At 40.9% G+C, this 25,664-nt stretch overlaps 1 protein-coding gene across 5 annotated transcripts in view; it reads right to left on the reverse strand.

Moving 5' to 3' along the window:
• The window catches only part of slc12a5a (solute carrier family 12 member 5a), a 152,714-nt gene that overhangs the window by 11,423 nt on the left and 115,627 nt on the right, over positions 1-25,664 (reverse strand). For all 5 annotated transcript variants that reach the window (XR_005075449.1, XM_037100737.1, XM_037100739.1 and 2 more), the window contains 13 exons: positions 20,302-20,448; positions 12,095-12,149; positions 10,193-10,323; positions 6,524-6,771; positions 4,905-5,116; positions 3,489-3,656; positions 3,217-3,315; positions 1,938-1,995; positions 1,619-1,793; positions 1,384-1,502; positions 995-1,093; positions 748-867; positions 8-112 (listed from right to left, as the gene is read on the reverse strand). Coding sequence is in view for 4 of the 5 variants with exons in the window: in XM_037100737.1 (XP_036956632.1) it covers positions 8-112; positions 748-867; positions 995-1,093; positions 1,384-1,502; positions 1,619-1,793; positions 1,938-1,995; positions 3,217-3,315; positions 3,489-3,656; positions 4,905-5,116; positions 6,524-6,771; positions 10,193-10,323; positions 12,095-12,149; positions 20,302-20,448 (1,736 nt within the window). In the remaining variant the exon portion in view is untranslated. The remainder of the gene's footprint in view (positions 1-7; positions 113-747; positions 868-994; positions 1,094-1,383; positions 1,503-1,618; positions 1,794-1,937; positions 1,996-3,216; positions 3,316-3,488; positions 3,657-4,904; positions 5,117-6,523; positions 6,772-10,192; positions 10,324-12,094; positions 12,150-20,301; positions 20,449-25,664) is intronic.

The following is a 25,664-nucleotide window of genomic DNA, read 5'->3' on the forward strand; positions in this document are numbered from 1 at the left end:
GTCGTACCTCCAGTTCTTGGTGTGTGGGGGACCTTCCTCCAGCCGCATGAGGGCGTAACGTGCCGCGCTCAGAGACAGACCTCGTATCCCGTCACCCCACTCTTTCTCCGCACTGTGACAAAGACAAGCGACAGTAGAAATTCTATCAGTCAAAACATAAACAATAGTTTTGCAGCTTGATTCTGAATTCTAAATGTGACAGTGATACAGTCAACGCACTGAAAAAAAATCTACTTTTTGCTGACGTAACGCAATGTGATTAAGGATTCGACATCGCTGGTAAATGTCAAGTTAACATGATGTCACTCACCACAGGGAACCACTGCACTTAAACAGTCCGTGTGGCTCCATTATGAGCATGGATGGATTACTGCACAGATCTACCGGGAGCCAAAAAGCTCAGAGGGCCCCTGACTGATCAGACTTCTAACAATGAGCATCTATGAACTTAATCCAAACCAAAATTAGTTTTTGTCGTTTATTTTTGCCATGATGTTTCAGCCCACTGAGGTCACAGTACCATTTCAATTAAAGACAGCAAAAATAGTGAAGCTATTTTAATATTAACAACAAAGCCCCTCCAGTGTGAAGCTCAGTGAGTGTGAAGCTCAGGTGTATTTTCTGAACCACACACACACACACACACACACACTCACAGACACACACACACTCAAAGACACACACACACACACAGAGCAAAAGCCAAAGGCAGACCGTGAATCTCTCCTGGGGTTGCGCTCCACTCACCCTGCGAACTCGATATACTTGTAGATAGAGCCGGCGATCACCATGGCGACGATGGCGTAGTACCAGGAGCAGAGGAACATGAGGGTGAGACACAAGCTCATCCCCAGGAAGGACAGAGTCCTGTGGAGATGGATAAAAAGATAAACAGAGACAAAAACAACACAGACAGTCAGACGGAGGCCCAGAGAGATTTATTCATTTATTTTAAAAAGCCGCTTTTTCACTCTTTAGTTGCTGCTGAACTGACCAGTGGTAGAACTTGAAGCGAGGTCTCCAGTTTGGAGTTCTCAGCAGCGTCTGCAGAGCGCAGGCCAAGTTCACAAACATGTAGCACATCAGGAAAAACCTGCAGGACACACACAGAAATACAGTTTAGACTTTGAGATAGTAGAGTCATTTCAGCCTGAATGCAACCCCAGGAGCGTCTTAATATCTGTCACATTCACTGGTATTTATACGCATTATTACAAAGCAGAAAAGCGGTCTGCCCTTTTGTGTGATGAGCTAAATCCTGAGCCCATAAAATTTGGCATTTTCCGTCGTTTAAGGAATAGCAGGGGACTGGCTGCTCTGAAATCTCCCACTGTTGGTTCTTGAGAAATGGCAGTGATTTAGAGAGTTTGTTGCAGTTCTCACATGGAGAGGATGGGAGCCACTGCATCGAGGGAAGCGATAAGGATGCCGCTCTCGCAGATACAAGCTGTCAGCAGGAGGGACCATGTGGGCTCTCCGTTGGCCTTTCCATGGCCAAAGATCTGCAGAGACGACACGGAAACATTTTAACACCGCCGCTTTTTAAGAGCTTGTGCTTCTTTGCACCCAGTATGTAAGGAAGGGAACATTATGAGTGTGAATAAGCAGACAGACTGACCCGAAGGGCGGGCACAATGCCGTCCTTGGCGATGGCCTGCATGAGACGAGGAGCTCCTGTCAGACTCTGAAGCCCCGCCCCGCAGGTGGAGAAGAAGGAGCCAATCACAATCACCCACGGTGACGGCCAAGCCAACGTGCCGATCACCAAGTTCCCGTGGACTCCTTCTCCGAACCTTAAGGAGACGGGAAAAGGCTGATTACCACTTCAGAACACATGAAATCCTGAGTACTATATTATGTTATATATCACATAATATCAAAGGTTTTTCAGTTTTTATTACAGAGATGTTTGTTTCAGTGGGCAAGGATGGACTTACTTGTCCCTGAGGACCACCCCCTCGATGCAGGCACCAAACAGAAACACACTGGACATGTCTGAGCAGTTAAAGATCAGGAAAGTAAAGGCATTTCTTAAATGAAAGCTCTATGAAAACATTTGCAGGCATGGCTGTTCCTTTGACGAGACCTGACAGGACTTCATAAACCTCTCCCTTTTAAGATAAACTTATTGATTACATGACTACATTTGCCGAGAAAACACATCTATTGATTTTGTTTAGGATAATATCTCAGAGACCAGTGACATTGTAAGTAATATCCCTCTGCTTTATTAACTCATGATTGCATAGGCAGCCCAATGATGCGATTAGACGTCCTAATCACATTTGTTTAGACCCTGAGCTGATTACTCTGAGATACATGGAAGGCATTTAAAGGGGCTCGGTGGAACTTTTGTGTTGCGCTGGATGCCGGTCGTTTGTTTTTGTTTGCAGAATCCATTTCTTAACTAACGTTAGCTGTTGTTGCTCTTTGTTAGTTGAGCGGAGAGATGCACAACAATTTTTCTTTTCTTATACTCATTAACCTTTTGTTTTACATTACTATGTGCCAAAATAATGCTAGCATTTTAAAATTGGTTTAATATTTTCACATTAGAAGAAATTCAAAAAAACATGTCTAAAGAACCTCTGAAGAGGAAAAAATCTCACATTGACCCTGTGACACCAAACTGATTCAGTTGCCACTGTGATTCAACAAAAGACAGTCAGCCTCATTTCCCATAAATTATACCTTCATTCAACCTTTGAATTTTGAGGGACTGTTGAGGACATGCCCTCATTTCAACGATATTGAAGAGGAAAAATAAAACGGGCCGCGGATTGGACACACAATGCGATGCCCCTCATCAGAATCAGACTGGTATTGTAGCGGTTATGGCCTTTCTCAGTTGAAAACATTGACCTTTAATTATGGTGCTCCCTGCAGGCCAATCAGTGTGCTTTTTGTTGCAGCAGAGCAAAGCCCCACAGAGCATCATCCCTTCAAGTCCTGTCAACATTGGACCAGTGGTGTCACATATCATCACAGAGATTAAAATACAACTTGAGTGGATGTCTGACCAGAGATTTGTGTGACATAAAAAACCCTGTGAAGTAGATCTTAGTTATACTGTCCTCACTTGGCTGATCAGGTTTTTATATTTGACTCACTTCTGGCTTTCAAATATTTAAAACTTGTAAAGAAAAATATTCTTTTTTGCAATTAGTCTGTGCAGTGACCCTTGATATCCTGCAGGGGGCAGTAGAAAGAGGATACAGACAGTGGAGGTGGTGGTGATGGCTGCAATGGTTCCAATGGGGATTGACTTCTGGGCATCACGCAGGTCTCCAGAGCGGTTGGAGCCAGCCATGATCCCTGAGCAGATAGTCAAGAAGCAGACGTGATCAAGGTCATGGAGATTTACACAAACACAATATCACTCACTTCCTTTACATGGATAGAACTTTTGAGTGCCAACAGTGCAAATGTTAGATGAATAGAAATCCCAGTAATCACACACCAGCTGAGAAAGAAACAAAGATTTTCACCTGTCACGGAGGGGAAGTAGATGCCGACCAGCAGCGTGAAGAAGCTGGTGATGTCGGCCAACACGTAGCGGTTTGCGCTGGTCAGAGGGTCGTCAGGGTCCTCCACAGAGTCCATGTCATTTCTGGCAATCAGATCCCCTTTCTCGTAGTAGGTCCCAAACAGGTTCTCTGTAGGGTGACAGGGAGGAAGGGAAGAACTGGGTGAATGCTGCATATTAGAAAGGACACAAACATGCTCTCATTCCAGACTGCCAACCAGTTTACATATTTTCAGTTTGCAATTTCTCTAAATTTAAGACCAGCTGTTTAACTTTTGGAAGATATTCTGTAGAAAAAAGACAAAAACGAATACAAGTAGATTTAAAGTTTCTTTTGTGGGCACTTAACAGAGAACCTTCAGTGACAAAGTGAAAACAGATCTCTACACAGCGTTCTAAATCAATTACTGTTATGGAATACAAAATACATATTTTCACAAGAAGTAACTCCATTTAATTGAAATATAACTGGCAAAACCAGTTGTAATTAAACTGCAGCCCTGGTTTCAGAAGTCATTGATTAACTTTGATGTTTGAGGGTCCTTTTTCTGTTTAAATTAAAAAAAAGCCACATTGAGTCAATAAAACATGAATGTTTCCAAGAGGTGTGAGTAATTTTTTTAGGCTCTATATAAACAGGGATCCTCAACAAAAAGCGCAGATATAACTGTAATAACTGCTAGAGAGAAACAAGGTTAGGCTAGCTCTGGGCTATCTGTTGCCTTAGGGCTGTTACAGTCAGCACGGGTTACTTTCTTCCGCTTTGTCTTGCTGAAGCTTTGTCATTTTGTACAATCTAGGAAAGACTTTCAGCCCCACAATCAAGAGGTTCAGCTGCAGAGTGAGAGGCTAGAATCTGTTTTTCCAAGTCCAGAAAAAAGTGAGAATTGCACTACATCAAATGCATAATGGAAACTACTAAATGACTTAAAATTGTGAAATTAAATGCTACACATGAAACTTAACATTCTTCCGATCCAGTTCAGTGCATCAATTATCCTAATGTATGTGATCAGAACAAAGTATATCAGGGACATACAATAGAGGAATCTGGCCTCCAATCTGTGTACCACATCTGGTGGTGACGCCATTAAAACTGTGAAAAAATGCAGTTAATCAGTGTCTGCATGGTAAGTTTAACTGAAGACATTAGGAAGTGATTAGACACTGGTTACCACAGAACAGACAAGAACAGATAAAACTTGATAATCTGCCATATTTCTAGTGGTAAAGTACTGTGAAATATATTACTGTTAGCCTAACCCTGCTGTAGTAATTGCGACTTTACTTCTTCCATAATCTGTTTTATAAAAATCTATTTTTTCCCTTTCAGGAGATAATTGCTGACATAGATGTGTGGATGTCTGAATGAACCAACCTGCCAAGATCCCGCTGGTGACCCCTGGGATGCCCTGGATCTCAGTCACATTGTTGGCTGCGAAGTATTTGTCGCAGGTGGCGTTGAGGAGCGCTGAGTCACAAAACATGCGCCACAGCTGGGTGGTGACTGTCCCGTTAGCCGTCTCAACGGTCTTGGCACAGACATCAAACGTCTTCCACACCAAAGTACGGTTGCCCAAGATGCATACTCTGCAGATAAAGAAAAAGCACAAAATGTCAGCGTTGTTGTAGCGTCTAACCTATATCTGCGTGTTTGGTGTTCTGACTTCTTTAGTAATGATCCAGTATATTCAATCACAAAATGTCAAGGCATGCCTGCAATTTGATTTGAATCCATTCAGCACTACAGCAGCCCTGCAAATCTAAATAGTAAATACGGCGATAAAAAAGTAAACACTAGAGCACTCTGTCAGAGAATTCAGCTGGTTTCAAACTTTTGCCTCAACAACATCTCCCCGGGAAGCATTGATTTAGTGATTTTTTGCAGGTCAAAACAGGTCTAGACGTCTGGATTGAAAATGTGCCAAAGGGGGTTGAAAAGTAGACCTCTAGGATATATAACTGTTGACTCATCAGCATTTTAATGTCTATATTTCACTGGAAAGCAGGTTCTAGCTAACGGCTGCTGAAACAATAAAGTTTAAACCTTCAAGGGACCTGCAGATCAATAAATCAGTACTTTAGTTGCTCAGTTCTGAAATATCATTGGCAAATGGGGGAGAAGAATTGTGTGCCTGCGTTCCTACATCAGATGTGAACTGTACGTGCCCAGGTGTGTTTCTCCGCCTGGCTGTGGGTGTATTTTGTGTCACAGTTTTGGGTGCTGTGAGATCGATCTAGAGAACGACGTGGACGTCTGAAAATGGTGCATGACATTCAAGTTTAATTTGAAAGGACAGGATAAATTTGAATTTGATAGTTATTAGCAGCTATTTACAAAGATTTTAAAACATTTTGCACAACAGCAGACCGTAAACATAAACACCAACATACTATAGATCTCAGCAGCCACAGCACCTACAGTCAACAGTAGCAAGGAGATGAAGAGGGAGCGACATTCCCCAGACTCCCTTAAAAAAATCACTACATTTTGTGAGTTCCTGGGTCAGGAGAAGATCAATAAACTTTATAAAATAATTTCTATGAAAAATTTGCAATAATTTAGACCTTCTTATAAATCTGGCAATGTCAAACATTAACTTCTTTCTGCCCTTGTGTAGAACGGATTGTGTCTATTTGACCGAGCGATGTACGCATTTATTTGGGCAGAACAGAGATGTGTTGCCCAATCGCAAGTGGTCACTCGAGACTCATGTCCAGTCGCATAAAGCCAGGTGTGAAATGAAGGACAGAGCTGTCACCAAAGATGCATTTAACTGCCATTGATTAATAGCCCCGAAGTTTATAAAAGTGCAGCGCAGTGAGAATATAGACGTTCCAGAGAGAAGAGGAGCGTGTATAATGTGGATCTTTCTGTTGTCAGTGTCAACAGAGACTCCAGTTTGTAGTATAGTCCAGACACTTGATGGATTAACCAGAGAGTTGCAAAGTAAGGAGGAAAGTCAAAGAAAATAGTTATATTATGTAGACACTCACGGGAATACTGGAGGTTCCACAGCGGTCTTGATGACCCCTGCGTAGACGGCCAGGATGGAGAGGATGACGCAGGCCAGGAACACCAGGGCCAGCTTGTTGACGTACTTCACGCCGACAAAGACCACCGTGGCCATGGAGGTCAGTAGGATGGTGCCGTACACGCGCATGTTGTTCAGCAGAGCGGCCTCTGCCTCGGCACCCTCCAGGCCCTCCAGGGGAAAGATGGCCGCCTTGGGCGCTATGTAGATCTGAAGAACAGGGGTTATGTTATTATTTGCTTTCCCCCTGTATACATCCAGGCGAAGCACAGCTGTATTTTTCTCATAAAAAGTTCCATACAATCTCAGTGTAGCTCAAGGGCATCTTAGTGGTAGTTGTTCGGGGAGTGTTACTCATCCACTTTCCCTCCTCACTTCTCCCCGGCCTGTCTGGGGATTTAAACTGGCAGATTTCGGGTCACAAGCCTGCTCCTCTAGCTCATTGTTTACTGCTGAATTTAATAAATTTCACCGTGGCTAAAGAAGAAAAAAAAAAAAAAAAGGCGAAATATAATAAAAAGAGAGGTGAGAAAAGCATGAGGTGAGTGGGGAGGACAACTCTGTGAAGTGTGAAAACATGTGATGCTCACATTAACAGACCTCTACTGGAGCTCCAAGCAGCACACATAATTCTGCTCTGCTATTTTAATTCAGCTTAATTAAAGAGCCCGAGCATGGTATTAATATTCGAAATTAACTGCCATTATTACACTTTTACTACGGGTCAATCTAAGAATAGTCCCATCATATATAAAACGGTAAACCCCTAATTAGCCTGTCAGTATCTGTCATCGGCTTTAGATGATTCATGGCGGAGCTGTTACATAACGTGGGAATCTCTCTTTTTCTGTCAAATGATCATTTGGTTTCTACCCAAAACAGTTAAATCACCATGAAGGGGGAATAAAACTGAGAAGAAAAACGCAGGGAGTCATGGCTCATTACGGTCATTCGGCTGGAGAAAGTGATCTGATGCTAAGAACGGCGTATCACTAGGCAAACAAATCTCCTGCTCCACTGTGAACTGTTCATGCTTCCCAAAATAGCAGCATCAGTTTGTGTTCTTGGCTCGGGTGGAAGGATGAAACATATTCAAATCAGCCTTCTCAAGATCCTTACAATTCTGCAGGGATTGTTATTTTACAATGGAAACTAAGCCAGCTTTGACCCAGAAGACAGAATTAACCTCCAGGCATGATCAAACTCTGCATACCCATTAGAGGCATCCTGGAGGAGAATAACGGAAGAATAAGAAAACACACTATGTTGATAACAGTGGACCAAAGTGATGCGAGCTGTTTCAAGGAATGGTCTTGTTACTCCGCCAGTATCTTGATCGCTCGCTAATGCAGTTATTTGCATAATTACCCAATAGCCCATGCAGCATGGGGGACTGCAGTGGAAGGAAAGTGGAATAAAAAGGCAGAGGACGAGGAGGAGGAGGAGGAGGAGGAGGAGGAGAGGAATGAAGATCGAGATGAAAGATCCCTGCATTTCATCAGCCGATCAGAATTCACGGCGAAGAACACACATCTTGGGGAAAAAATAGCTTCAAAGCACAGTGAGGAGGAAAATCAACTGAAGGAGAGGAACTCATGTGGCACAGAGCGACGCTCGTTAGAAGACGCAGGTTTTCTCTTTTCACGTTTGCCAATTCACCGTTAATTCCACTGGACTGAAGTGTCAGTGACTGCGACAATCAAACAGCACAGCAGTTTGCTGTCAAGGAGAACAGAGACATCAAAACCTCTTCCTGGATGATATTCTGCTCTATTAGACGTTGATAAAAAAAAAAAACATTAAAGAGAGAGTGAAACAAAAAAAAAATGCTAGCTCTCTTGAGCTGTTGATTAATGCAAAAAACACATGTAAAAAAAAACTCATTTCATTTTCATGTCAAAAATCCTGTTTTGTCTTCTTCTAAAACATTACAATATTTTAATGACTTGCACTTGAAGTTGGAGAGTCGTAAATACATTTATCTGATAAAATGTGCCCATAATATTAAACTGCACCCGACCCTTGGTTCATGACTTGTAGCCAGGGCATCACTTTTTTTGTTGTTGAAAGTGGTGGGCTCTGATGAAAAAACCTTTTTTTAATGAGGTCAGAGTAGATAATTATGGCAGGAAAAAAATAGCATTATAGCACATCAAAATTAATTTAGTCTGATTTCATTTGATTTCTTTAAGACACATTATGCTTCAAAAAAATTGCTGGGGCAAAACTTTTCATTTCAAAAGGTGATGGAGACACGTCCTCAGCGTCCTCGATGCAAATGACACCAGTGAGTCATATGAGTTAGCAGAGTGATATCACGGGTCAGAGGTGTGTGTTCGAACATTAGGTGGCAAAAAAAAGTGTTTAATCAAATCTCCCTTGTCCTCCTCCTGGTCTAGCAACACAGGGGCAACTGTCCTCTACGTAGCCTAGCATAGAGAATGGAAACAGGAAGGAGAAGCTAGCATAGCTCAGTTCAAAGGTAACAAAATCCACCTCAGCACTTTTAAAGAACTAATTTACGTTAGAACTTTTATCAAACTTCTCATCTAATGTGGCGAGAACATTTATGTCCTAAAACCTCTAATTGCTATAAACTAAATAAACTAATAAAATATCCCTGCTCCCAACCAGAAACTGGCTAACATTAAGTTAATGCCAGATTGAATAATAACGCGCAAAACAAAATGGTATCCCAGTCTGATTAGAAAAATAGGCCAAGTCTCAAAAAGACACTTAAATATCAATAACACTCTTTCTGGGTTAAATGAGAGAGAAGAAGACAGAAAGATTAACTGTATCCTCAGCGGACACCAGTGATTGGGTTTTTGAATGCTTCAGTGCTTCTGGTTTTGTTTGGCTCGTTGCCTCATATCACTGAACCATTTCCAACATTGGCACCAATTTTTCCTGGACCGGAGCGGCGGTGGAACCAAATCTTTTATGTATTACTGACATAATTTGATCAAGAGGTCATATTCAGTGGCTGCACAGTGACATCGCCTTCCTCTCAAGAGCAGCTTTTGTGTCCTTGTTCCCACTCTGGCAAGTATGATGTTGCAGAGTTTACTACAGGGAAGGAAACGCTGTGATTTGAGTGGTCATCCTCTACTAACCTGGCAAAGCTATCCCATCATTTTCCCTTTCAATGCCACAGATGAATTAGCTTGAAATTGCAAGTAGGCTAAACAAAAGAGACAATTGACAGTCCTCTACTTTACGCACATCAACGTGAACCCACTCACTGCGCTGTCATTGGTCTTTGTGTCTAATTTACAGTCTGAGAAAACTTGGCAGCTGTTCTGGAAATGTTGTCAAATTTTTCCACCCATTATTAAGTCGGGTCTCAGAATAAATCTGTGGTGAGAGATAGGCTGTGCACCTGCAGAGAAATGTACTGTTTCATATCTTTATTTTGTTATCAGGGTTGAGTAATTTGCAGGATGAGTCCCACGATCCGGGCTCCACTCCACACTGGCAGTTCAATGCTAATCCTATGCTAATCTATGCTAATGCTCACGCTGTAAATACTTTCAATGGCGAAAAATTATACCGTTAAAAAAATGATAAAGCAGACACCCTGATGATGAAGGTAAGAGAATGATACAGAAATAAAAAGGATATTTCTCACCAGGAGGAGCTCAATGGCCCCCAGGATGTACATGGCTCCAGCGAAGGTTGTCCCCAGGTAGAAACAGATCCCCACTGCTCCCCCGAACTCAGGGCCCAGGGAGCGGGATATCATGTAGTAGGAGCCTCCAGCTACACACAAACACAACCATGTTAACAGAAATATGTTTTAATGTGCAACTCTATGAATCTCTCAAGGTGTTTTTTCATTACTTCTTAAGTACATGAATCTAAATAAATTACGTGTTCTCTGCACATAACTTTACATTATTTATGAGACACAAACCAACTCGTTTGATTTAAGTTTGAGATTTGAGTCGAGATGGGACGATAAAAGATCTTATCATGAATTGCATTAAACAATAAGTTGATTATGGTGAATTTTCATTATTGGGATACTCATTTAAGTTCTCAAATGAACAATGCTGGTTAGCTTGCTGTTGTACAGTCCTTCATTGGTCCGCTCATTTAATTTGAATTACCTAAACTTGTGGCTGAAGACATGGCTTACACATCCTATCCCCCATAAAAAAATAATTAAAAAAATAAAAAGCTACAGCTGCAATATTTAAGAACTGACCTACTAACTGCTGCTAAATGTAGCTGCTGTTAGCTCAGTTAACCACGGAGCTAGCTGTCAAGGTTAGCTGGTAAGCATGCTAACATCAGTAGATAGCTCTACAACACAAAGACATCTTTGACATAATGCCATCACTGTTATTTTTTTATTTGGTTGTTTTTTGAACATGTTAAACATAAATTCTTACATATTGCACCTTTCAGCTACGTGTCAATACTGTGGATTCCAAAGTGAAACACGGCAGGGAGATGAGGTTACCATCATTTATTTATCCTTTTATTGAACAGGAAGACTTTATGATTTACGATTACTAATTAACTTTTAGTGACAATTTAGTTTTAAATTAAATTTTAAAAAACAATCTTGATTATTATTGTACTAATAGTATGAACCACATTTATGTTTGACAGGTCCATCGCGACATGACATTTTCATATTAACCCATGCCTTTAATTTTTTTACCACTTGCGGCTGAAAAATAATCATAAATAATGTCAGTTCATTTATCTTTGTGCCAGATAATATAAAAAATGTTGACAATGGCAATCATGTTTCCAGAGCTGTAAATAATGCCAGATGATTAAACAATTGTGGAATGATCAGCCAAAATTCTTATTTATTATTATTATTACATTTCTAACAAAATAAAGTAGGATATCAGGTTTGTGAAGCAATAACCATTTTAACTATTATTTCATATTCATATTGATCAACTTATAAGGTATCTGTGTGACTGTTGCTTTGCAACAGCTGTTAGTTTAGTTGTGCGGTTCTTGTGACTCATCTTTTTTTTTTTTTTAAACAGTGTTTGTATTTCCTAACAGTGCAAATGAATTAACTGAACATAAATAAATAGACCTTAATCAGCACTCCGCAGCAGCATAAAGGCTGGTACCAGTTATATCAGAGACAGTTATAATTGGCATACACTTCCACACTTCACCACAAGCCTGTAATTTGCTCTGACCCCTGCTGTACACACACCAACTGGTAAGACGCAGGCCATCATTACTGCATAAACTCACATTATAAAATATAGCTACGGCACATAACGTGTGCATTAATGTGTCTGCATACAGATACAAACACATACATTTGGTTTAACATGTCGGGCAGTTGGCGGACGTTTTATTTTGTGTAAATAACGTTGTGCGGCGACGAGTTTAAAGTGCACAAGATCCCAGACTAAAGCTTTAAATGTTTCTGGGGATATCAAGCTGCGCTGGGTGTAATGTGCCAAAAGCAATCAGTAGAAAAGAGAAATTTAGAAGCGGACAGACTCAAACAGTGATGACTGTGTGGTGCCAGCGTCTGCTCACCCACCTGGCACTACTCCATTGGTAGCGATGGCACTCATCGAGATGGCAGTCAGCATGGTCTGCACAGAGAGGGAGGGGAAATGACAGAGGAGAAGAAAACAGAAAATTATATCATATTCGACAACTTCTGCAGAAAATACTGTGGAAAATACTGTGATGTAGAGTTTCTCACACCTAAACCATTTGAGAAGTATCATTTATTGTCTTTGCTAATTCAACCAAAAAATTGAGGGATTTTTTTCCTTCTATAAGCGAAGACTTTGACCTGCTGGTGGTGCCAAAGAAAAAGTTAAAAGATCATGTAAACTCATTAAGATTTGTCCTCATGTACGAAAGTTTTATAGCAATCCACTCAATCGTCATTGACACATTTCAGTATTAAGTGGACCACCAACCACAGACATTGTAATCTGTAGAGCAGTGCTGCTAAGAGCCATCCACTGTTTGAATATTTTGACTTGCAATTCAGCAAAAGTCAGTTGGAAATTAACTTTTTATATTTTCATTTCTTCCCAGTGATGTCCATCATGACAATGTCAGGCCTGTGGTACATTATATCACAATAGCCTGTGATGGAGTTTACGTAAGGACAACACAGATGTACCTCAGTGCTAAATGCTAAAGCGGCATGCTTGTTGATTAGATAAATAATGGCGCCACTGGGCTTGTCAACAGCTGTCAGAGCACATTCAGACAGCCAATGACAACTCCAATCTAGCTCTGGTGTGGAGAGGGAGAAAAACACCAGAAGAAATGTAAGGGCATGCTAGAACGGAGAGCACTAGTTGCCTGCAACACAAACAGCCGGCCTTCACTGCCCTGCAGAGGAAGAGAGTCAGAGATGAACGCAGTGAGTGGAAGAACAGGCCAGAGAAATAAAAAAAGACAAAGTGAGAAATGGAGAGAGAGATAGTGTGCGTGACAGCACAAAGACAGCATTAAGATTTCATCATTCTTTCAAACGCCATTGTTGAATATCTGAGTGTCTTTTCACATCGTCTGCACATGAAAGAGAGTGACAGAGAGAGAAAGAAGCATGAGGAGGAGAAGTGGGAGCAAAATAAAAAAAAAAAAAAAATCAGTGTCATCTCCTAAAACAGCTTTTAGTTTTATTTGGCTCTTCATTACTTCTCTGTAAATACTGCTACACTGCTGTAATACTATTTTTTCAATGTCATTGTGTCTGTTAGTTGATTAATTTTATTGTTTTAGTCATTGTTTCAATGTTCAAACTTCTTATAGTCTGTTGTCTTTTAATACAGCTGTTACTGACACAGCTCCAATCCACTTTACTAAAGCTTAATAAGTGAGCGCTTCATACTAATATTTTACTATTCGTATGTGGACATTGCTGTGGTGTTCAAGAATGAAATCACAACATCTTCCCTGTTGCGAACATTATTTTATCTTAGAGCATTAATAAAAGTGGTAGAGAGTGTGAGACGTTTCATGGGAGTCTGGTGAGTCCCAGCCGGTTATGTTGGACTATCATTGCGTCTGGATCTATGAGGACTGTAATGTGGTTAGTGTCACCTGAGGGCCCGATGGACCGACGATCAGGAGCGAAGACTGAGTGGGACTGGGCTCTGTTCCTCTCTCTAATCTGGTCATAATGAGGCCACAAGCTCCTCTCCCACCACAGCAGATAAGACAGTAATTGTTTAAGTGTTTTATCTGATGTGGGAAGCTGCCATGCTGAGGTACTCCATCGCATACTGAGGCAGTGAATCACCACACAACTGTACGGGGATTTATAAGGCTTAACAGTACAGTTAAATATGGTTGATGTACTGTACATTAAATCTAATACACAGGTCTGAATTTTATATATATATATATATATATATATATATATATATATATATATATATATATATATATATATCTATATATATATATATATATATATATATATATATATATATATAAAATTCAGTAGAGTGCATACCTCTGCCAAGGCTCAACAGTCCTCTTTAACATCATTAAGCCTCATCCACATTTTTAGATCCGTATTTTCCTTCAGATCAGCATCAGATTTTACTCACTACCAGCCACCTACATACTCCAGATTTTTTTCATCCAGATCTTTCAATTAAGGAAAATCTCAAAGAACACCTGTCTCACAATGTTGAGAGTGAGAAAAAAATTCCTGGATCCATCCCTTTATCCAGATCGGCTCCAAAAGTTAATGTGGTGTATTCTGGGCCGAGACCCATCCTCCACCCATCCAAGTTTTGTTTAAATCAGTTGAATAGTGTCTGTATAATCCTGCTGACAAACCATAAACTCTTGTGTGAGGGTTAATCGAGTAATTTCGGGTGATTTCTTGTTTTAATCCTTTAGAAAAACAAAATAACCTGAGCTCAAGTGTAAGGGATGGATTACATTTTGTGTCTATCGGTTCTAACACAAACTGCAAACAGCAGCATGTCCGGCTAACTTGATTATGACCATAAACAGTCTATGTTTACTACCTGGCTAAGCGTTTATAGCGTTTCCACTGAATTATATTATAAGCTACATAAATTCAACATGTTATGTTGGAACAGTCTCTTACTGTTGTCATACTGTACTGTGTGTAAACAGTTCTACTCTTTGTCTCCGTTTCTTCTACACTGGGCATCAGCCGAAGATTTACCTGGTTGATGCTGCAGCTTCTGTCTTTCAGCACAATATGTGTTATGTAGCCACTGAGTGCATAGTTAAGGCCTTTATAGTTTCCAAATGGACACAGACTTTTGAGCCAATACTACTGAGCTAACAATAATTACATAGCTAGATTGCTACAGATGATAAATTATGTTATTGAGTCTTTATTTCTGCCTGTGATATGAGTGGTAGTTCCTCTGAGTGAAATCAAGAGCCACACGTATGATGCACATCTATATGGTGCAGCTTCAGAAACTATTTATCCGTTCCATGACATAGCTTTGGATGAGATCGCTACCCATTAATCAGAGCAATCACTGTTTTTCCAGTGCTAATAATGTCTACAAGACATGCCTCTGTCTGGATCATAACAAGCTCCAGACAGGATACAGTGACCTTTCCAAACTCACTCAAGCGTTTTGTCTCTGGTGAGATTGGTAATTTCACTTCTGTCCTCTGGTTAGGTCTTGATGCTCTGTCCGTCATTTTCCGGCTCCTTTTTTTTTTTTAAAGTGAAATCCTCTGTGGTCACTTTACCTTTACTTTTAGCACTGTCCTACTTTTATTGCACATGACCCTCCGGGCACCACTGCAGACGCAGACGTTAACAAATGTCATCAATCGGCTGCTGTCAGGAACACAAAAGATGACTTAGACTGACCTGAGAAAGTTTGGACTCATCTCAGAGAGTAAATACAAAATAGTTTTGTTAAGTAGATTAACTCTATGTGTCCTCAGAGCAGATATTGTGGCTATCAATAACAATATTTACAATTTCAGACTAACATTTTGTTCTTTTTACTTGTTATTGCCTGGTCAGATGAGTGACAGACAAAGAGCCTGACTATTTCACCCGATGACCTCGTGTGTGAATCAGCAGCTGATTGGTGGAGTGACGCTGGAGGCAGCAGAGTCCTGCAGGATGTGCAGCATCTTTTTTTCCCACTGACCCAGAGCCTGTGGCCTGTTTTTATCGTCCCACTTTCTGGCAGTGCAGGTAACCTAAAACTGTGAAGGTTTCAGAGTTTGCCTGATGTACACCTTAGTCTGGGTTGCTAACACTATGGAGCCTCTGTGAGCGCCTGTACCTCCAAAGTCACATGCACCCACACGCCTTCTGGCCTCCACGCGCGCCAGTAGAAAACGCCAGATTATGCCGCCTCGCCATCTGTCTTGTTCGTATGTGGTACAACAGCAGACAGCTTACATATCAGACAAAAGGGACGATTTCCTTCCAAGGCAGTGTGAATGCAAGTGAAACTTGATTAATTGCTAAGCCATCAGGATTACGGGCTGAGCCCGAGGAATGTATTTGATGAAGAAGCTAATTTTCGTTTTTAAGAAATGTCTTCGCGCTGATTTAGCCGCGACACTGACTGCAGAGGACACTTTAGGTCTGTTACTTCCCAAAGCTACAGACAAACTCTGATTTGGCCTTTAATTGACCTCTGCAGTTGAGCGGAAATTGGTTTTGACAGGAATGGAGTTTTTCGCGCTGCCCTGAGAGCGAGCTTCATTAGCATGCTTCATTACACAAACGCAGAATAGTTCGTCAAGTACAGCTTCATCAATTCACATGCAATGGTACAGTCGATTTCTATTTTCAGTGTGCTGTTTATCACTTTAAATCCCTGCGGATGGTGTACGGTAGAAGGCAAACATGTCTGCTGAAGGTGGCGGAGGTGATTTTTACTTTCCAACTGATGTTGGGGATCTGAGCACAGGAGGATGAGATGCAGCTGCGTGAGCGGGAAGAAAAAAGAGGTGGCGAGGCAGGACAAAAATTGGACTGTAGGTGGAAAGAGAGGGAGAGAGAGGAAATAATGAGATAGTAAAATGAAAAAAAAGGGTTGGCGAAATTGAGGAAGTGAGAGAAATGAGAGTAAAAAATGAAAGGGATGAGGGGAGAAAAGCATCCTTAGCATTTAAATGAGTCACGACAGAGGGCAGACCACCCTTTCCCCTCGCAGCATTTGGATTCAAGACCTGGAAGTAATGAGGACGGCCAAACAACAGATGACTTTCCATCTAGAATATTAAACCTCATTTTATCTCACTGACAAGCCTGCATTCATTATACGGGCTAAAAATACGCAAATGCAGAGCACGTTTGAATATACCGGCTTGGAGATCACCGTCTGCAGTCACACTCTTTACATGCTTGTGTGTATAATTTCATGGTTAATGGTGTAACGTGTCAGAGCTGTTCCTCACGTGGGCACTTTCCTCATATAATAATGATTCCCAGGATGTGTGGGGGTTCGGCGACTCGTTAATATTCTGTCAAAATGCCGCGTGACGGAAAAATAACAGCGTGGACAGATATGTGCTTCTGTGATTGAGCATCTAATGAAAAGTGCTCCGTCAGTTAAAACCCATCATGCATTCATGTGAATAAAACATGGGGTCACGCTGTTTATCATCGAGCCTTACAGCATGTGTGTTTCCTCCCCACTTCAAGTCCTGTGGATTTCAGTAAGGTGGAGAACACTATATACACACACGTACACACACACACACACACACACTCTTGTGGTGTGTTGCTGGCAACCCCTGGAGGACTGGGTGGTTATGTGTTATGTAAGGAGCTCAAGAGGAGAGAGGTGGGGGTTTCTCACACACCGTTCACGCTCAGGCTTATCGCCCCGGGGCTCTGCAATGAGCACGGTGTGACTGATAAGGAACGAGGGTGTGTCTGTGTGTGTGTGTGTGGGTGTGTGTGTGTGTGTGTGAAAGACGGAAATGGTGAGAAAAGAAATGAGCGAGAGAAGCACACGGAGGAACAGAATGGATGTATAAGAGGTTGACTACTCTGGTATATGACATGTAACAACATTACGGTATGTGAGCATAAGAGATTTAGCATAGTGTGCGTGTGTGTGGGGGTGTGTGTGTTGCAGGGCTCCCTTTTAAGTCTGAGCCAGCTTTGATCAATTGAAGCTATTTTTGGTATGAAACAGAATATATTCCTAATTATAAAATAAACATATCAATAAATAAATGTAGTTAAATGTCTCTAGAGCTAGACTGATTAATCACTTTGCTGTCAAAAAGAGCTCTTCTCCGAGCCTGAGAATTTCCAACAAAAATGTCAAAAGCGCCTCCCGATGTTGAAGAAAGTGAGAAAAAAATCCCTGGCATCTAGTCGGGGCTGAGACTCGTCCTCCTTCAGGTTTCAGACATGAGTGAAAACATAACCTTGTTGTTGGAGGTAATGATATACAGTCGAATGTATGTACATTTAAAATCAATCATTGCAGTGGATTTTTGTACTCTGTCCTTGATTTAATTTAGATTTTTTTGACCCTCTTCCATAAAAATGCCTATACAACAATAACATCTCATCAGTTTTCCAAAGAGTAAAAAAAAAAAAAAGAACCCATACTGTTTTCCTCCTCTGTTTGCCGTTTCAAAGCACTGCTTTTACTGCCACAGAGAACATTGTTGGGAAGCATATTGCCTGTGTGTCTGTGCAGGCAACTTTGCTATGGTTGGGATTTGAGGGGGTTGTTCTATAAATACACTCTGTGCTAGAGGAGAATCTAGGCTGCACAAACACACAGACATGCCAACATACAATCCTGCTACAGCGCACGCTGCAAACCAGAGAAAAGACACGCAACCCTGACAAGCTGATAGACGGCACAGTTTGAATTCGGCTGCCCTTTACGACAGCATAAACATACATGATAACTCTTTTCTCCTGAATGGATCAAATGTAAGGCGTTCAGTTGGGAGCCACATTTATATGTTCCCTGACAATCACATGCATCAAACAAGTCAAACACAATCAGCTTGTAACAGCCACTCAGATCACTGACAGCACCGCTGTCGATCCTGTGGGACACTGTCTTTTGTAATTCGAGTCCAGCACCAAAGTCACTCTGACACATGACAGCTCCGTGGCGCTGACATTAATGGGAACCAGGGAACATCACAGTGTGTCAGCGTCCATTTTGTTCTTTTCACAGATCGAATGATGAATCTTTAAAATACAACTGGAGCAATGAAAGAGCGGCCAATTCCCTCGTTCCCTTCCCTGCATACCTCAAATGGAACCTTGTGTGGTACAAAAGTACAGCCACGTCATTCCACCGACGGCCAGTAAGATCAAACTGATAAGCAAACTGATGATGAAGATGATGATGATGTGGGGTTGGAATTGTATATTTTGCAGTCATGGGTGTGTATAGGGATGATTCAGATGTGATGTGTCTGGGGATATTCTGATTTCTTCTCACTGTCAACAAATCACATCAAAAGACCAAAACCAGGGCACCCTGGTAGCTCATCTGAGCGTGCAGTCCAAGTATTGAGGCTGAGTCCTCAGCAGTGGCCCAGTTTTGATTCCCACCTGTGGCCCTTTGCTTTGTGTTGCACGTAGTGACAACATGAAATTGAAAAATGAACCTCAACAAATGTAAAGTTTCAACATATCTGTGTTTTGCAGAAGCATAAATTGCCAATGTAAATTCTAACAAGTGGGTTGGGGTATTTAATGTTCTCTTTCTTCTCTCTCCAAACTTCACTTGATCTGACTAGCAGATCCATACAATCCTCTTCTGTGGAAGCCTTGAGATCCCAAAACAATTTACCTTCTTGATGCATGGAGCTTGTGCATCCACTTTAGACAAGGTGCTTGCTAACACTCTTAGCTTAGCAGCTAAATGGTTTCGGCTTAAAAAAGGCATAAATATGCGTCTCTAAATCACTGAAGATCACCCAATTATGCCATGTGAGCTGTATGGAGCCATTTTGTGTGTTACTGTGAAGCTCTGTAAATGTTTTTGTGGGCTACACAACTTAATCCAACTTTCATCGGCAAAGGTGATGACTACATTTTCTCTTTTGGGTGAACTTGTCCTTTAAATCAAAGCTTTGGACAGGGGGACGTTGGACAAACTAATTAGGAATGCTTGCTTTGTGCTCAGGTGTATTTTATATTCCACAGAGGAAGGGGGGCAGAAGATAATTATTGCCAAGATTTACTCTCATGTAGGATGTTATGTCATACAGTATGTAATGTTTACAACCATATCTACATATTTCATAACGGAGAAATGCTCTTGCTGAACATTTATGGAACATTATGGAGGGTAAAATAACCAGATGGGAATGTTGAGTTTTGGCTTGAATTCAGGGAAAGAACATCTCATATATCAAGGTACCTCATCACATTCCTAAAAGAGTCATAAAAATGCTGCTCATTGATTTGCAGCATTGCACACGATGACCTAAACCAGAAAAAGTTTCATTATTAAAGCAAAAGCTGTAGTATGAATGATAAATTCAATTTGCCATGCAAGACTACCCAACCCTTCTCCTGATTCTTCAATCTCCGCTGCCCTCAGTGAAGGTAATAATGGTGAACATCTGGTATCTTTTTACTGCTGCACAGCTCATTACCTCGTCCGCTCTCTGCTGCCATGTACGCAGTAATATGCTCCCATCCAGTTTACTGAAGCTTCCGAAATGTGTGACTGACGGATTCCAGGACAAACCAGGTCAGCAACGATGTGCTGTGACCGGTGGACTAAAATAAAATGCAGGAAACACACTCACTGTGGCACAGCACATGAAGACGATGATGAAAGTCCCGATGACGCCTCCGATTCCCACCAACCAGGTCATCCTGAGGAAGAGGATCACGCCGAAGATGTTCTGGATGCACGGCAGGTAGACACCCATCAGAGTGCCGAGCTGGGGGGCCTGGAAGAAGATGAGGAGAAACGTTATTCATGGATGACGGTTTACAAATAAGCTTTATTTGCAACACAATAAGTTGCCGTAATTGTTTTTTTTCCCTGCATTTCCTACACATAGCTTGTTATTTTGTCTGCACTGTAACAAAGTTTTTTTTTTCTTGTAGTTTTGATGCATTTGAGGATTCAAATGTAGTTTTAAAGACAAACACTACAGGTGAACAAGGAGAAGAACAACATAATTTGCGACTCTGTTTATATCTGGCGGATCCTGCCACCTTTGTGGCCTCAAACAGTGTTCTGGGGACCATATTTTCATCTAAGGAAGGCTTATGTATTCAGTTATGGAAATAATACTCATTTCTGAGTTTGTATTATTACCTTATTAATATTGTAAATATAAAAATAATTTTAGTTTCAGAATTTTCTTTTCTAAAACTACATAGGGCACCTTTAAATATGCAAATAATACACAATCATAATCATATTATAGAAAGGCGTATAACTGTAAAGTTTGGTGTCTGTAAGTGTGACTGAAATGGAGATTTCTGTTTCAGAGCAAGAGAAAAAACAAACAAAAAACCTCAAGGAACTCAAAGACATGTATTCTATACAAATTCTATCCATCGCTGGACAAAAATTCTGACCAGGTAAAGATTTTAGCTTATAGGCCAAGATATGACCACAGACATGTATTCAGGATGATTCCACCTCTCTGTAATACAGCAGGTGAAAACACAATGTTTTCACCTGTCGTGTCTCCCCTTAATGTTGAGTCTCTGACAGCCATCACACTATAGGAGGTAAACGCTCAGCTAAGTATCACTTGCTTATTCGCCTGACACACCAGATGTGCAGCACTCGCTGAATGACTCCTGCTTCACTAAGTGAATCAATGAAAGTCAACACGGCTGCCGTGCATGCTGGGAGTGACAGTGTGCAAATTTGCTTGCAGTTTCTTTGCCTTTTTTTCCCCTCAGAGGGTGACGTGAAAAGAAAACAGAGCACACAGACAATACAGTCTACAGATGGCCACAGTGCCAGCGAGGCAAGACAGACATTTATTTTGTAGGACTTCACAGATTGTTACTTTCAAAGGCCCAATTTGTAATTTTAATATGGAGCTCAGGGATTGAAGTAGCTGCTGTTGTCACATTACTGACGTTTTTATTTTTTATCTATTGCTAACGTGTGTTTTCTACAGAATAATGTTAGTGTTAACGGATTCTTTGTTTCTCTCCTCGTTATTGTTCTTCTTAATAGGAACCTTGACCCTGCAAGTTATTTCATTATCTAAAAACCTAAATGATTCCATTGCCTCCATCGACATCATCCGACAAATTGCACCTTTTAATTGCTGTTTTATAATTTCAGGGTGTCCCACATTGCTTTCTGTAAATCCTTTGTCGATCTTCAGAACAATACTTCCTTTCGAGTCAAGAGAAACAAAGAAAACTCTGAGATCACGAGGCAGCAGAGGGACCAATCTGCTCAGTGGATGGATGGATATTATTCTATTTCCTTTTCAGGCTCCTTGCAGTGGATTTGTTCTCGTCGTTTTTTGCTGCAGTGCTGTCCCTGGTGTGGATCAGTGGACAAAGAGAGCGCTGCTCCGAACGTCCTCATACAGGACCAGAATCAGCTTCAAGGCCGATCCATCGAAGGCAATTACTGACACTTTGAGACTGAAGATGTATTTTGTCGCTCTTAACGTTGATTAATAGCTGGTTTCTTTCCCTGAAGGTTTTAAGGAGTGTGTGTTTGTGCGCACCTATTTGTTTGTGTACGGTTTATGCATGTGTGTGTGTGCACCGACGTGATGGCATGCATTAAATCTGAAGGACACATCAGCTGACCCTGTACATAATAGAGAAATATTCATTTCCTGCTCAAGGACGGCTCGGCCAATGAAGGGTAATTATGCCGATATCCAGCCATGACCCATTTTACCAAGCGAGAGCACAGACCTTAACTGTCACGTCATTACATCACAGATGCTGCCTCTCTGTGTGTAAATGCAGACAAACAGGATGAATAGAAAGCTGATTAGCTGTGGCTTTATGTCAGTTAAGATGTTATAACAAGTGAGGATTTGTCACAACAACAACAAAAAAAAGGTGTTTGTCCTCAGATTGGAAACAAAATGGAGCCAGAAACAAGAATTCATCTCATATAAGCAGTTTCAGCAAAATACGGATTAGCATCTGTGTTATTTAGTCGAGCTGTTTGTTGGGTTATTTCAGTTCCGTCTACGCTAATCTTATTTTAGAATACTGTTGAACTATAAAATTGTACATTTCACTGCTTTGTGAGACTCCAGTGGCTGTTTTTGTTGCTATCATTCATGGTTTCAACATTTGTTGGTGTGAAACCACAAATTCTCTTTTTAAGTAAGGATACCTTTAACTACTTTTCAACAATGCACCTCTGGGTGTTTGTAAGGAGTCCTTGAGACAATTTCCAGCTGTGTTTGTGGTAACTATATGGTAGCTATATTTTTGACAAGACCCTGGGACATGTGAAGCCAGGTTTTGGTATTTTAAGAGAAAACACGATTATTTTTTTTTCCCTAAACCTGGTTTTTGTCCCTAAACCTAATGCAAAGTTGTAACATAAAGAAATGTAAAGTTTCAAGAAACTTAAATAGGGCCGTATAAACAGTGTCTGCATGAAATAACTTCTTCTCATGGTCACATCTCTTTAAAAGCCAAATCTAATTCAATCAACTTTTACATTTATGTGAAAAAAAGCCTGTTGCAGAGTCTTGAAACTGTCAAATATTGACATCAACCTCAAAGTCTCATATCAGTCAGAAAGCTTTTATCTTGTCTTGCGTCTCCAGAATTCATCATGAAATAATGATTTGCTTCAGAAAGTACCTCTAACACTCAGTGAGGGCCACTAATACATTTCTTTAAAAATGCTTATAAAATTCACTCTAACAGGAAGGACACTACAGAAGATGGAGGAGTTCAGACGCGGCCCTGCACTGGGAAGCGACAGCAGATGCAGAATTCATAAACCAGACTTTTAATCAAATCATCTTGACAAGTGGCTGACATCAAATGAATAATATTGTGTGTGATGCTACAGTATGTGATTTGTTTGGAGAGGCTCGCTTTCCAGCATTAATAATGCACTGTTTGCTGGGTGGAGAGGAGAGAGCAGGAGAGAGAGAGCGAGAGCAAGTCCAAACAGGACCAGCAAATATAATTATCTTCTAATTTCCTTCAGATAAACAACAGAGCAAGAGCTCACACTCAGCACTGTAATTAGCGAGCTTATCACTGTGGAAACCTGGCTGTGAAGAGCAGCAAATGGTTTATGAACGTGTCAAATCGAATCATATCATATATATTGTATCATAGCATATCAGGTGGTATGTGCACATATACGGCATCACATATTGCGCTACGTCTTCACCTGATTATGACAGTAATGCAACATGATATTACAGGAGCATGACATGAATGGACTTGGGCAGTAAGCTATAAGCATGAAGTCTGCACCATCTGTCAGAAAAGCTGTGAAAAAAACTGAGAAACAAAGACTGGATCAGGTGTCATATCTATTTAAAAGTACCGTGTTAAAACTAGGTGTTCAATATATCCGTTGTTTTCACTTCTAAAATAGCTGCATCAACCACAGCTGAGGTCAGTGGGTGAAAAAGTTTGTTTCGTTTGGAAAAACATCCATTAAATATCACACATTATTAATGCTAACCTGATAATCGATTGTTAAGGCAGCCAACTATCGACTACAGAAATTGCTTAAATTAGCCTCCTGAGTGATGGTGCATTCATCACACATGTGTATAGTTTCTCCACAGGAGGTCTGACATGAAACCTACCACCTTGCCTCTTCTACATCTTAATCCTCGCAGCGGGGGGAACCGCTCAACCTTCAGCCTCATTGTGCTTTAATCAAAGATCCACATCGAGGCCTCCACAGGAGAACAAACCTCGTCCATCTCTGTCACCTCCCCCGCTATATGATAATCATGTGCACAGTTTGTCTGTTGTCTAAGCTATGCAAATGAGCTTGTGACTCACAGTGACTGTGCCCTTCAGTGTGTGGTGAAGAGCATTTTTTTTTATCATCTACCTGTCAAGGATCTTACCAAATCCCTGAATGGGATTCTATGTTTAAAACAACATTTGTATTATCTGAGTGTTATCTGTATTTCTTTGCTCTCATGGGAAATGGCAGTTGAGACTGCTGGTAAAACAAATGGTCGTCAGCATTAGGCTTGAGCGACATCCACAACTTTATACCACAATATTGTCCGACCAAATAACGAGATAGATGACATAATCGTCTGACTGCAAATTATCAATTATTAACACACGATGCCTCCGCCACTGTGTCATCTCAACATGCACCGATATCTGATATTGTGATAAATAATGCAAATAACAGAAAATAGCGCAATACTCCATGATATAACATATCAGCTCAAGCCTAGTCAGGATGCATTCCTTCAAATAATCAAAGTTTGATTCAATTTACTAAAACAAAAACCAGTCAGAGCAGCTGCTGTCTGTGTTTCAACTATGAGCTCACTAGAAGAGGTGCTAAAAAGGATGTTGTTGACAGGTGATATCCTGGCCATCGGTCTGAAAACTGCAGTTTTTTTTCATGAGAAATAAGTTTATATCAAAAGGTTGATCAGATGTGTACCCCTTAAAAAAAACTGTGTAACGAAGAGCTGAATGACTTTAAAAGAAAACAGCACAAAACAGGGGAAATAACTCACAACAAAAACAAAAGAAACAACATAAAGACAGGCGTATCAGCACTAAATATCGGCCAAATTGTGTTTTTAAACATCTGTATCAGCCAAGAATATCACAATCGCTGTTATCTCTCATTATTTAATTGGTTTTTTGCTCATCCTGAAAGTGACCAAACGCGCTTTCACCTTTTTTCACCTCCAAATTCTTTCCTTTTCATGTCTCCCAGACCACCCAGTAGCACTGCTGTAATTAAAAAGAGACTGAGTTTCCACTGACAGGTCCTTCAGGGACTCTGTGTGTAATGTACATTAACAGTCTGGGGTTGCAGGTAGAAAGGTTCCCCTGCAATCAGCACTTTGTTGTTCGTCTTCAAAACTGCTGCTGCAGCAGAAAGCGGTCTGAGGTCAGTTTGTAATAACAAGTAAGTTATTAGAGGAAAACCTGTGAGCATTTACATACCTTGGTGTACAATAGCAGACAAAACACC

This window comes from Acanthopagrus latus, chromosome 6, assembly GCF_904848185.1.
Source record: "Acanthopagrus latus isolate v.2019 chromosome 6, fAcaLat1.1, whole genome shotgun sequence".
Classification (NCBI taxonomy): Eukaryota; Metazoa; Chordata; class Actinopteri; order Spariformes; family Sparidae; genus Acanthopagrus; species Acanthopagrus latus.